This window comes from Alternaria metachromatica (genome assembly GCF_023757995.1).
Source record: "Alternaria metachromatica strain BMP 0045 chromosome Unknown scaffold_32, whole genome shotgun sequence".
Lineage (NCBI taxonomy): Eukaryota > Fungi > Ascomycota > Dothideomycetes > Pleosporales > Pleosporaceae > Alternaria > Alternaria metachromatica.
Genome location: NW_026055523.1, coordinates 351,820 through 364,510, shown reverse-complemented (window position 1 = coordinate 364,510; position 12,691 = coordinate 351,820). Strand labels below are relative to the sequence as shown.

General features: G+C 51.5%; 4 protein-coding genes across 4 annotated transcripts; 2 read left to right on the top strand and 2 right to left on the bottom strand.

Annotated features, from left to right (window-relative positions):
* Positions 1–2,333: 2,333 nt before the first annotated feature.
* On the bottom strand, positions 2,334–3,313 carry J4E83_009444 (uncharacterized protein; the record flags this gene model as incomplete). The annotated part of the gene is made up of 4 exons (XM_049336331.1): positions 2,334–2,503; positions 2,553–2,827; positions 2,916–3,156; positions 3,211–3,313. 4 exons carry the CDS (start codon positions 3,311–3,313, stop codon positions 2,334–2,336), a joined length of 789 nt encoding a protein of 262 aa, XP_049184655.1.
* A 1,876-nt stretch (positions 3,314–5,189) lies between these two features.
* Positions 5,190–8,333, bottom strand: J4E83_009443 (uncharacterized protein; the record flags this gene model as incomplete). Its single annotated transcript, XM_049336330.1, has 6 exons — positions 5,190–6,174; positions 6,224–6,406; positions 6,638–6,749; positions 6,802–7,407; positions 7,454–7,731; positions 8,203–8,333. The coding sequence occupies 6 exons, from the start codon at positions 8,331–8,333 to the stop codon at positions 5,190–5,192; spliced, it is 2,295 nt and encodes a 764-aa protein (XP_049184654.1).
* A 656-nt stretch (positions 8,334–8,989) lies between these two features.
* Positions 8,990–10,039, top strand: J4E83_009442 (uncharacterized protein; the record flags this gene model as incomplete). The annotated part of the gene is made up of 2 exons (XM_049336329.1): positions 8,990–9,355; positions 9,476–10,039. 2 exons carry the CDS (start codon positions 8,990–8,992, stop codon positions 10,037–10,039), a joined length of 930 nt encoding a protein of 309 aa, XP_049184653.1.
* Positions 10,040–10,161: 122 nt separating this feature from the next.
* Positions 10,162–12,362, top strand: J4E83_009441 (uncharacterized protein; the record flags this gene model as incomplete). Its single annotated transcript, XM_049336328.1, has 9 exons — positions 10,162–10,222; positions 10,355–10,564; positions 10,618–10,651; positions 10,700–10,890; positions 10,942–11,513; positions 11,664–11,803; positions 11,855–12,049; positions 12,103–12,253; positions 12,300–12,362. The coding sequence occupies 9 exons, from the start codon at positions 10,162–10,164 to the stop codon at positions 12,360–12,362; spliced, it is 1,617 nt and encodes a 538-aa protein (XP_049184652.1).
* Positions 12,363–12,691: the final 329 nt, after the last annotated feature.

Genomic DNA, 12,691 nt, shown 5'->3' with positions numbered 1-12,691 from the left:
TTAGAGAGAGAGCTTGTAGTAAGCCTTACTCTATATACTAAGCTAAGGCTTAGGCAAAGCCTAAGCCTATTATATCTATCTACTCTAATCTTACTACTTATACTTCTCTAATAAGATCTATCTAAGAGCTTAACGTATACTTAAATAGCCTAGATAGTATTCTTAATAACCTCTACGCTAGTAGTATATTTAGCGCGTACTTTCTAAACTTCTAACACACTATCTATAGCGTCTCTATACCTAATATAGTTATATAAAAGTAGTATAAGCTTTATAGCACAAAGTAATAGTTATAATACTATTTCTTAGTTAATAGAGTAAGAAAGACTAGTGTAAGAAGCTTAAGATAGTTATATTATAGTATATAGTGTATACGCGCGTAGTTAAGCTAGTAATAAGATAGATAGGTAATATAAGTTATTATACTACTACCTTAATACTAGTATATGTATTTGTTTTTAGTAACGCTATCTATCTTACTACACCTTTACTAATTAAGGTGCCTTTGCTATAAGCGTAATACGCTACACGCAATACCTATATACGCATTACCTATATAGGTAAGAAGAGCGTTAGAGCTATAGCTAGTTAGCATTGCGACCTGTCTAATAGCACAAGATTGTTAACTGCTTTAACATTATCGTATTAGCACATGCGTCGTGCCTGCCTCTCGCGACTCTACATTTATTAACTATCACGTTGCATTATACCGTGACGTTATACTTGTTACGAAGCGACAGCTCGGCGGATTAGCACTAGAATAGGTCTCTACACAAGGATAGTCGATCGAGCCCGCAGTCTGTGCAGCCGGCGTCACGCAGCCATCCTCGAGCGAAGACTAGGCCCGATAGCATCGCGTACGAAGACATGTGCGCGCATATACGGACTGTTCTGTTCGGCACAGCACTGGATAGTGAGGGTGTATTGTGGACAGTTGACGTGTATCCCCAGAGCACCCGAAATCGATTGCGACAACATCCGGTCGGCCTTGACCGAGGAGAGCGAGTCTACAATGATGACCTCCATTCGCCATACGCGGTATGAGACCGAGGGTCTCTGCCGCAGTATGGCCAAAGCCTCTGGTCGTTGATCGGCTTCGGCCCCAACACTACCGCATGTCGACCAACCTACATCACCTCGCCGACGCGACATTGTGACCCGACCCCACGTGCCTACGAAGTCTCCTCCAACCATCCTCGATCGACCTCCCACTACGCTGTGGTTCACCCCGCGGCTCACCCTCCTCCAGCGTCACCATGCAACATTGCGGATTGCGAGAATCACCACGGTGATCGCACCGCACAGCCAGAGTACAACGAAGATCATTTTATAAGGGGTACACTCGTCGGAGTTGCGGTTGTTGTGTCGTGAGTCGGCGTAGTACGCCGCCGGAAACGCTCCGTAATCCATCATGTGCTGAGCTGAAGCACGGACTGGCGTGCCCATCGCTGGGTTAGTTGCCGGTTCGGAGTAGCTTGGTGATGGGTCACTTGCCGGCGGCTTCGCAGATGGTGAGCAACGCGACGATTGACTGATCATTGCACGAACTTACTTCCGGGTGCGGTGGGTGCGATGAATCGGCCATGGTTGGTGTGGAAGTTCCTTCGAGGCTTGCGCAAGTATGACAAGCGCCATGAAGAGCGGTCGTGCCGGGCCTGCACGTCTTCGCACATTTTGACTGCGCCGCAACTGCGCCTAGTTCGCATAGCCCTAGTAGAGCATGAATCACCCACACAGTGGCAAGCTCGCATCATGTCTCACATGTCAGCACCTGTTCGCTCTTGTTTCGCCGCACAAAGCATGACAGCGACGTTCGCATCGCGTAGAGTGATGGCCTGTCGAACTCCATGGCGTTAGGGCGATCGTTGCGCGGATGTACTTCCAAGCACTAATCAACATGGAGAAATAGTGTGATTGAGTTCACGTATACGCAAACACACCTCTGGAGATGCACGCTGTCATTGGCACAGAGTACGTCAGAGGCTGTCGACAATTGCAACGAACTGCATCGGCTACAAGTCCTTCGTATGACAAGCACATCATCACGAGTCGCACGTTACGACTCACAAGCATTACGCCACATTAAGGTCGCATCGGTGCGGCTTGAGCAGATGTTTGTGGTATCGTTAAGACAGATGTGTGCGTATCACCCGGTCTATTAACGTGTTTCAGATTGATCGCATCCCGATCCTGGCTATCTCTTGATTCGACGTACGCAGAAACTTCCGCATATGGACACTTCCACAAATGGATTTGCACTGCAATCTCTAGCGCGGACGAGGGGTGATCGCCTGTAGTTCTTGTGCTGTGTTGAACAAACGTTGCTCGCTATCCTAGAAGACCTTCCCGACCATACCATTCCGGCGCATCATTGCCTCTTTCGTCTCGAGAGCATCGTACGAAGTCGCACTGTAAATGTCGTCGGAAAAGCCCAAAAGATCGTCCAGGCTGATGACCTCGTCAGGGGCCTTCCAGCCCAGCTCCGTCGGCAAACGCTCGTTCTCTACACGACGATTAGCACGGAATTGCAGGACATAGGTTTCGATACCTACCGAAGAAGTACTCCACCAGATCTCGCCTCGCCGTCTTCTCCGTCTTGTTGCCGAAGACGAGCATGTACCCGGCGCCTTCACCTGCGCTGAAGTCTGCGGCCAGCTCTGACAAAGCGAACTTGGGGTTGTACTTAACCGAATCGATCATACGGGCGAGACGGGCATTAGCAGCCATCTGGATGTCGATGAGGTCGTCTGTCCAGTAGGCACGGGTTTGATCGTATATGGTGGAGTTGAAGGAGATGGCATCGTCATTGAAGTACTTGTCTGAGCGGCTAGATGGAGATCTCGCGTTAGTCGTGCGCTTTGCAGTGTAGGCCCTCATATCGACCAGCGGACTGGGTAAAGGGCTGCGGGGCTTACCTCAGACTGGCATCATGCTCCAGAATGTTGTGGTTGCCGAGCGTGTCAAGCCCCCAAGTCGTGGTGTTCGGGCCGGGGTTCGTCGTCAGCGCAAAGTTGTACAGCAACTCTGAGATGTCATCGCCGACATTGATGGCGTTTCCCAGGGCGTGTTTGATCTGGGGAAGCGTAAAGTTACGCCCTTCGCGAGGGAGGAAGCCGTGATTCGCTAGTGTGTTGAGCATGGGGCATGGGCCTCGTGCTGGAACATGTTAGCAATTGCTGTGGTGAGCAGTTGGGAAGACATCGAACGTACATTCTCCGGGACCAGCTGGGTGCCAGCTCGCGAGAGAGCCCTGTGCATTGGCGAGGCTGACGCTTGTAACAGCAACAAAGACAAGAGTCAAGATGCGTGTCATGTTGTTGGATAGGAAGGAAAATATGTGAGGTGGGTAACTTGGAGAAGTAGTGAGTTGTTGCTGTCGCACTGTCGCACTGAATGTAAACGGGATGCACGAAATTAACCAAAACACGCTTCAGATCTATCTTATACTTCCTTCCGCACAGTAAGATGAACAAACTCGCATAGCCCGCACTCGGTCATCTTGGCCTGAACTAAAGTCGCTCTATCCTAAATGGCATCTCAAACATTCCTATAGTGCTCATTACGTGGACTTCGCGACTTAAGCCCCTTCTGGCTCTGTGTGCAGGCCCAGGCGGGCTTGCTTTTGGCTGTCTTGCTCCTCTCGTGACGACTCAATCTAGAGCATTTCAGCATCGCGGAACAGACATACCCCTACGCATGCGCATGTGCAGGCACACAACATGCGGGCCAGGAATGGGCAAAGTCGCGAATGTGGTACTGACCGGGGCGCAGCAAGCATCGCGTAGCGAAGGACGCGTGAACTAGCGCCACTCGGCTGCTCAGCCTCCCGCCCGTCAGAACCGGAACGCCAAGACCGCCGCACCCGTTGCCCGTGTCAATCTGCGATCTGGGGAAGTTGGTGATCATCCCGATGCCTTGCGCGTCTTTGCCAATTGCAGCTAAAATCTCGGATCTAATTGACCTGAGCGCGATACTGTCTTCCGGGACGTATGAGTTGAGATCGTCAAAACGCTGCATTTTCACGCGGAACGGAGGCGAGACTGTCGGCTGCACAGGCCTTACGCAGATCACAGCTGCATCACGACATCCAGTGCGAGATGGGATTGCGCAGGCACCAAGGTACTCTATTGAGTACGACGCCTCACACCAATCGCTATTCCATGATGTGCGAAACTGCGGCAACTGCGGAGACCTCATATTCAGCCGATACACGCCATCGCATCGGGCATTGCACTGCAATCCTTAGCGCGGAAGACGAGTCGCAGGCCTACAAAGTAGACCAGCCCAGTTTCCCGTCAGATGGTAAGCATCAGAGCGCGCGCTGCCTGCACTCGCACGGGCCCACCGGGTAATGGACTGTCAGCTCTCACCGGTCCCAGAACTGATACTTTCTTCCTGGTTCACGGCGCATTTGTCACCTGGTGGGTCCAAAGCATGTGCCGAGACATGATACATAAGGCATTGGCTTCACAGCAAAGGGTACTGGCTGATTTCTCTGACATGTTTGCAAAGCTCCGGATGCATAACGGCTCTGATCACGAATGGTAGTCAGCGAGCAGTCCAGATACAGGTGGCGTGGCTATCACGTGGCCAAAATCATCGCTTTCTATCGCGCCCGCTGCTCGTGCCATTTTCCAATGCAAATGTGGGGAAGTTGGCGATCGCATCTTGGCCGCTTTGCGTGCCTTCCGCCGTTAGTAGCGCTGCACTGCATTCTCTAATCCAAAAGATGCACGCGCACGAAGTCATCCTTTCCGGGACGACGCGTGACACTAATCTTTGTTCCCGGTGGTGATCACTGAATATGCCGGCCACAAGCGGCTTGCATTCCTTCTTCAACGGGCCTTGCACTGCAATCCTTAGCCCGGAAGACGAGGCTCGGGTGTACAAAGTACGGGTTACGCCACAGATCCTCGTTGACCGGTACATGATGAGAAGCGAGGTGCCTGTATCCGCATACGCCCACCGGGTAAACATTTGCCGGCTCTCACTCGGTGAGGCTCCGAGCCTGTACTACACCTGTAATTTGCATGTCGTCTGTTTCCAAGAAGACTCAAAAGGTACGAACAATGAGCCACCGACGCATCAGCTTCACGACAGAGAGAAACTGTCACTTGGCTCAGCGTGACAGCTAGTGGCGAGCGTGTAGTGGAGCGATAGGTACGGCTAGCATCATGTGACCAGGTTTATTACTTTCTATCATGTATCTTCTGGTGCCGCTTGAGATCGTTCAGCCTCGTAAAAGCCTTGCCGCATTCCGGGCACTCGTGTGGCCTTTCCCCTCGATGGCTCAACTCATGGTTCTTGCGGTGAAAGTTGCGCGAAAACGTCTTTCCGCACATCGTGCAGGCGTGGGTCGATGCCTCGCGTTTTGTTGTAGCAGTGATGAACTTCTCGGCTAAGTCACTCATCTCGGGATGGAACGCGCGTGTGTGTCTCTCCAGATCCTTCGCGTTGGCAAACCCTTCAGCGCCCAGGCAATCTGGAACTTCACACTGGAACGGTCGTTCGTGAATGTTGACGTGTCGGTTGCGAGCCTTTTCATCCTTGAAGCCCTCTGAGAAGTACCTGCATGTTATCCTTGTGCACTTGAACCGCCTTTCCTCGTCGTAAAATCTTTTGTATGCTTCCTTCTCGTGTGCAGTTGGGCCAGGCTTGCTCTTGGGGAATATTTCAAGAGCCTTCCGATTCCGTTCCAAGGCCTTCGAGAGGTCTTCAATGCTGATCTTGTGTTGTGCATCGAAGCCTTTCTGCTGGAACGTGTAAATGTGGCTTGTGAGCTCCACTAGATGATCGTGGAGGTCGAGATGCTCGAACACCCTGCACTTGGTCTTACAGTCGTCCACCAGGCCGTTGGACCAGTCCACGTCGCCATACCGTGTCATGAAATCATCCATGGCTTTGAAGATGCTTTGTAATTGTCCTGTCGCGTCATTTGCCTCGTCGAGGAATCTCTCGCCTTGGCCAACCCAAGCGTTGACATGATGGAACCATTTCGCGATGGCATAATCCTGGAAAGCAATCGATCCGTCCAATACGTATCGTCGGCGTTGCGCTTGATCATCTGGACCGTCGATGTCGAAACAGGGAAAAGTAAGGTATTGTAGACACAACGTCGCCAACTCGCATTCGATGGATGGCTCGTGGATATCTTCCGTGATGTTAGTGATGTACCTGTTCCAGTCAGGATAAGCACGTCACGAACGCAGACAGTTTAACGTACGTCTTGGCTGTGCTATGAACGAGAGAGACTCGGTCGCCATTCACAAGTACTAGTGAGCCGCATGTTTCGTAGATGTGATCGCGGAGATGTTGGTGTTCGTAATCGATGGTTTGATAGTCTACGTCGATCGAGAGTGCGACCTGTATCTCCTTCCAAGTAAGCCGGCGCTTGGCACACACCAACCTGCAAGACACAGTCGTGGTCAGAATACAATGTGCAGGTCCTGGGATCAGAAGGCAACACACCATCCGAGTAATTTCTTGGTTTTCGGCCATCCTCTGCCAGATCTTGTTTTGACACGTGTAACTATCCGTTCATATCTGTCGACGCGGTTAATGAACACTCGATCTCCGTAACGAATGTACGAACACGGAGCCCAGAAGATGTCGCGGGCTCCATTCGGCGTGTACCTACGCTTGTGCGAGTCCGGGAGGAAAGTTCTCGGTCTTGATATAGTCCAAAAGCTCTGCTAGCGTCATACACGCGTGAAGGTCAAGCAAAACCAATTTGGCGTAAAGAAACATGCCTGCCTTGGAATTAGATCTTGACTGCGTGTAGGGATTCATCAACCGACTCACCTTTTGCGTTAGCCACGATGAGGTGACGAAGGTATTCTTTCATGTCTTCCGTGAATAATGGAAACTTTGCCTCAATGCGATCTACCCACATCCTGGTGTAGGCCTTGATGTCGCCCTCGTTGTCTTTTTCCGAGATCTGCAGCATCTTGGGCGCTATCTTGGTGATTGCGGAGCTGTGAAGCCCTCTCCGTATGTCGGCGTGGTCTTGACTCGCGATCAAAAGGCGTATGGTTCCCGGATCAACCGCATCGCGCTGCCCTACGAGTTCGGTTAACATATCCAACAATTGGCTTCTCTCAGCCCTTTCACACTCGTCCAGCCCATCAACGATGATGAAGAGTTTGGGAATGGTGAAGCAAAAATCTTCGAAAAGCCTCTTCGCTTGGTTGAGAGATCTGAGGGACGGTTCCCCACTCGAGCTGCGCCGTGTGTAGCAGGGAGGCAGCATCTGTGGATAATGATCTAGCAGTTGATCTGCCAGGCCCTTCAGTATACCAACCGCGGTGCTACTTGTGGGGTCGCCATCGTGACAGTAAAAGAAGCAGGTGATGAAGTCAGTCTTGGTCTTGCACTCTTCGACGATGGCCGATGTCAGTATAGTTTTGCCTATTGTCAATCAGGATCATTCTGCCGATACAGTAAGGACACGCACCAGCTCCTGGTATCCCGTAAACCCAGACGACAGGACTGTTCGGGATATCGGCGTGGATCCAATGTTTGATGGTCTCGTGCTGTGTTACCCACTTGGTAGTGGTCGCGCATTCGTTCCGTATCTTGCAGTAGCTTTCATGATCGAGCCGAGGTAGCTCTCCAACAGCCAGCCAGTCTTTGACAAGCATCAGCTTCTTGGTCTCTTCTCGTTGGACGTTCTCTTCCAACTTCGCCCGGAAGTCGGCTACGTCGTCCTGGTAGAGTCGGTATTGGGCGAGACTAGCACGGCACTCAACTATGTCTTTATGTCGACGAAGACTACTCAAAACTCCCTCAAACTTCGTATGGAAGTTCTTCCACCTGTATCCCAAAGTTAAACATCAGCACTATTTTCTCCTGGATTCCGCACGCAGGATACTGACATGGATTTGAAGAACCGAGTCCATACTGTATCAACATTAGCTAAAGCATGCGCGGAGATCCGGCAGGGCTAGCCTACATCTGCCCGAAAAGAACTTGAGCGCTTGTTGGTGGAATTCCAAGATGTCCAAATACATCATCTCCAAGGCGTCAATCATATGGGGCGATTTGTGAAACAATGATTCATATTCGACCAGCAACGGTAGCTGTTCGCCAATTCTCTCATACGCGTCCAGAAGTTGTTCGAATGAGTCGGCAAATGTGCTAGCTGTCTATACCATGCATTAGTTGAGGCATCGCTCCTCATAGACCGTCAGTGTACCTACCAACAAGATGAACTTCATAGGACCCCAGACGAAGGCGACCGCGTCTGAAACGTTGAGGAAGATCTCTATGACTTGACCGAACTGGTGCATGGCCTCCAGACATGATTTGACACGAGCGAGGTTCATCGCTTCCATTCGGTGCTCTTGCTCATGTTGAACCTGGATTAATGCTTTGCAGAGCTGATCGTATGTCGTCGTGCTAAACTCCGTGAGTTCCGTGCCTGTGAGTTTGTTGCGAAACTGCGTGATAGCACGGGTCAAGGCGGTTCCTGTCGCATGCCGTGGTGGGGTGAGTCCTCCGACAAGGGTCGGTTGCTGGGACAGAGCGCCCGTCGAAGTGCGACTAGCCGATTGCGAAGATGTTGGGCCCGCCATTAAACCTACTCATCAAACGTCGTGTGGAAGTTCGGATATGCCAGTCAAAGATGGGATGGTTGTGCCGCCATGCCAGGCAGCACTAACAAGTCGAAGATATGTGCGTAGGCCATGACTGACCAGTTGCGTTGCTGTGGAGGGGGCGGAGCAAGGCTGAAGATGTGCGTGTGGCTTATCGGCATGCAGGACGCGGCGAGAGGCTGCAACGTAGCCTCCCGGGTACGACGAGCTGAAAAGACCACATATCCGCAGCATACTAAGTAGCGCCTCTTTCGCACGTCTCACGAATGTCGAGCCACAGTTCTCGAGTGTAGTCTAGAAGTTGGTTGAAGTAGACTCTCATCCGCGAATCGATCATCTGCTCGGGTAGCATTGCTGCCAAGCCGCTAGACCAGAACGCGCTTACGTCACGCGTCATGGCGCTCAAACACCTACTCAACGACGACGATGTCGACAACTTTCACCACGAGAGGCACAGTCCGCAGCTGAACTGGTTCCAGCAAGATTCCTTGGATCAGTATGCGACAGACGCTAGGATCGGGCGCGAGACTGATGATCGTAGTTTTACGGCGGCTCTACCAACTCAATCTTGGGATCAATACGTGGACGAACTGCTTGGGTCACAGGACGTACAATGCGACCCACTACTGGATGGAATCGACATTAACGGCTCTTTTCAAGAGACGAGTCGCGATATTGAAGACTGGACGACTGGGCAAGCGCAGCATGAGTCCACTGAGGAGCAGACTCTAGCTGAGCAGGAACATATCTGTTATGGCATGGTAAGTAGAGAACCAACAATCGCGTAGACATTGTCACATTTTCGCGGCGAGCTGATACGTTTCAAGATTTTTAGAACCGCTATTCGCCTCCGAGGCGACATGGGGGAGCTTCATCGTAAGCTCAACAACATCGCATCATCCCCGATCACAGGCCATGCGCGAATGGTGATCATCAAACCCGAAGCCCAATTCGTTGTCGCTTTCCCCGAAGGAGGTGTCGTAGGGGATGTGAACGCCCAGTTAGACGGAGCGTTAACGAGCATCGCAGAACAAGGCTATGAGATCGATCTGGAGGTCTTCGCGCCAACGGTGGTCATCCAGGAGACCATAGGCCGCGCCACGAAGGACAAAGAAGCCGTGGTAAGGGTACAGATAAATGTGTACGGCCCATCGACAGCCGCTTGCGACATCGGCAAGGAGTTGTCGCAGCAAAAGATCTACCTGCAACGCCCTGTGTACATACGAGATGGTTATCGATACGAGAATCCCCATATTCTCACCCTCCCTGGCTTTCAAGGCTCGACACCTGAGATACCAACCATGACAGAAGAACCTTTACCTGACAAGGTCGGTCTGCAGACATTGAGAAGCACCCTCCAAAATGTGTATTCCTCTTTGACGCGAGATCGCAATTTGCACGGGTTAGAGGGTGACGAGCGCCTCAACACCGATCTTTTGTTGTAAGTTCTTTTTGATCCTCTCCGTCAACCTTTTGCTCTCACTTCCGAATATCGATGCTTCGCGATCACCCGCTGATAGACCCAGGCACCAGAAGACAGCACTTTCTTTCATGATGCAGCGCGAAGATGGGCCCATACCAGACGAGTACACACTCTGGAGGCCGAGCGAAGAAGATGGAGTCCAATGGTATGTATCCTGCAAACTGCCTTGCGTAATACCGCTGACACCACTGACAGCTATCGTCATGTTCTGACGAAAGGACGTTGTGAGTTCGTTCTTTACACGTTCTGATTTGAAAGCATACTAAGAATTCGATAGCCATGGTTGAGCCTAAGGAGACCGGTGGTGGTATCCTGGCAGACGAGATGGGGATGGGAAAGACTCTCTCTGTACTAGCACTTGTACTACGGACGCTAAACACTGCGCACGATTGGGCTATCCGCATCGATGATCTGAACGATGCGACTTCGGAAATACCAAAGAAGAGACGCCGCTCTGGAGCGACCCTGATCGTTGCATCATCAGACCGTGAGTATACCATCGTTGCGATACACGCTAGTGCTCTTGTGCTAACGGCGCAGTCATGATCAATGAATGGTTTCAGGAACTAGATAAGTAAGTCACACAGATCGTTGCATACTCTCCAGCTGCTCACCTTGAAAGGCATTTTGAAGAGCCTACTCGTAAAGCCTTGAAAGCGATCAAGTATCATGGCCCTCATCGACACGTTTCCCTGGAGAGGCTCATGGAGGCAGACCTTGTCATCACTACCTATCATACACTCGCGTCAGATTTTGCCAGGACCAAGCACGAGTTGAGGCATATTGAATGGTATCGTCTTGTCATTGATGAAGGTGAGTAAGTTATCGAACGTTGGCCGCTCACCATTGACGATTATCTCGCAGCCCACATTATACGACGGCAATCCACCATCTTGTACCGGACTGTAGCTGACATCGCGGCCCGATCGAGGTGGTGTCTGACTGGCACGCCTATACAAAATCGCCTGGAGGACATTGGCTCCTTGTTCGCCTTCTTGAGGGTCACTCCGTTTCACAGCTTGTCGAACTTCCGAAAGACTATTGCTATACCTTTTGATGAGGGCGGTAAGAGACGTACTATTGCGATTGAGCGCTTCACTCGTCTTCTGGACTCCATGTGCTTACGCAGAACCAAAGATGTCCTGCACTTGCCTGCTGAGCAGCATCGAGTGAGAGAGGTACCGTTCTCATCAGAAGAGCGATTGCAATACGAGCAGACCAAAGAGATCATGTTCCGAGCTGTCCGCAACCAGAATGGCACGTTCGATCAAAAGAGTACGCTGGGCATGTTCCAGGTACAGCTTCAACTACGGATTCTCTGCAACCATGGTACTTGGCAGCAACCCTTCTCGTGGAATCGCCGCAAACTGCATTTACTGGATGAGAGGGAGGCCATGGAGATCTCCCTGGGGCGAGACGGCGAGATCACGTGCTCAGTATGCCGGCAACCCATGCCCGCCTTCAATAGCGGCTCCATGTTCCATCGCTATACCGAGAATTGCCGGCATGTGTTGTGCTCTCAATGCCTTATCCAGAGCACGCCTAGTGGCCACGACGAGATACCCAGCAAATGCCCGCTATGCCAGCCCCTGTGGAATATGTCCACCGAAGCACATCATTTCATGGACGCATCACATGAAGATACCTACTTTCGAGCGAATGGACGGTCTTCGAAGATGGAAGTCTTGATGAACGACGTTTCCGTCGATATATGGACTACGAAAAGGTATGCCCGATGGGATTACGCATATGAAAGGCAAGATTGACAAGCTCGCAGCATTATATTCACTTGTTGGACGCGCACCTTGAACTTGCTAGAGAGCTATCTCCGTTACATGTCAAATAACACGTGGACCCATGAGCGTATCGACGGCGAATGCTCAACGACCAAACGCGAACGTATCTTGCATCAATTCACGGAGGACCCCAATCTGCGAGTACTGATCATGACCACCGGCACCGGCGCGGTAGGGTAAGTCGGCCACATACTCACCATTGACTGCTCTCGCTGATGACATATACTAGGCTCAATCTCGCGACCGCCAACCGCGTTTTCATCGTCGAGCCCCAATGGAATCCTTCAGTCGAAAACCAAGCTGTCGCACGAGCCCTGCGTCTTGGACAAAAGCAAGCAGTGTTGGTCACGCGTTACGTTGTGGAACAGACGGTAGAGCAGGTAAGCATAGCAAACTACCGAATTGATCGCTTGTTGTTGACTCCAGCAGGACATGCGCGCATTGCAGGACACCAAATTGGAAAGAGCCAATCTCATTCAAAGTGGCTGAGTGATGTGTGCCGGGCGTGTCACCATGGTCGCTTCCGCGCCTCTTGCACCCCCTTGGCACGAGTTCCAGGCACCATACCGTAGATGCAGTGGATGTACTAGTGATGAATCAATCAGATCACTTGACTGCATACTCGGCGGATTATTCTGCAACGGTCGAAAGCGCGATGACATTCTTAGCGAGTGATCCCCGTGTGCCAACGGACCAGGCGTTGAAGTGACCGGCAATTGACAGAAGCTTGTTTTCTTCTCGCAGATGCGCGCTTCATATTCTGAGCATGTCAGCCTGCCACAATGCCTCGTATACCCTTGTGCGCCTGCAAGCCACTG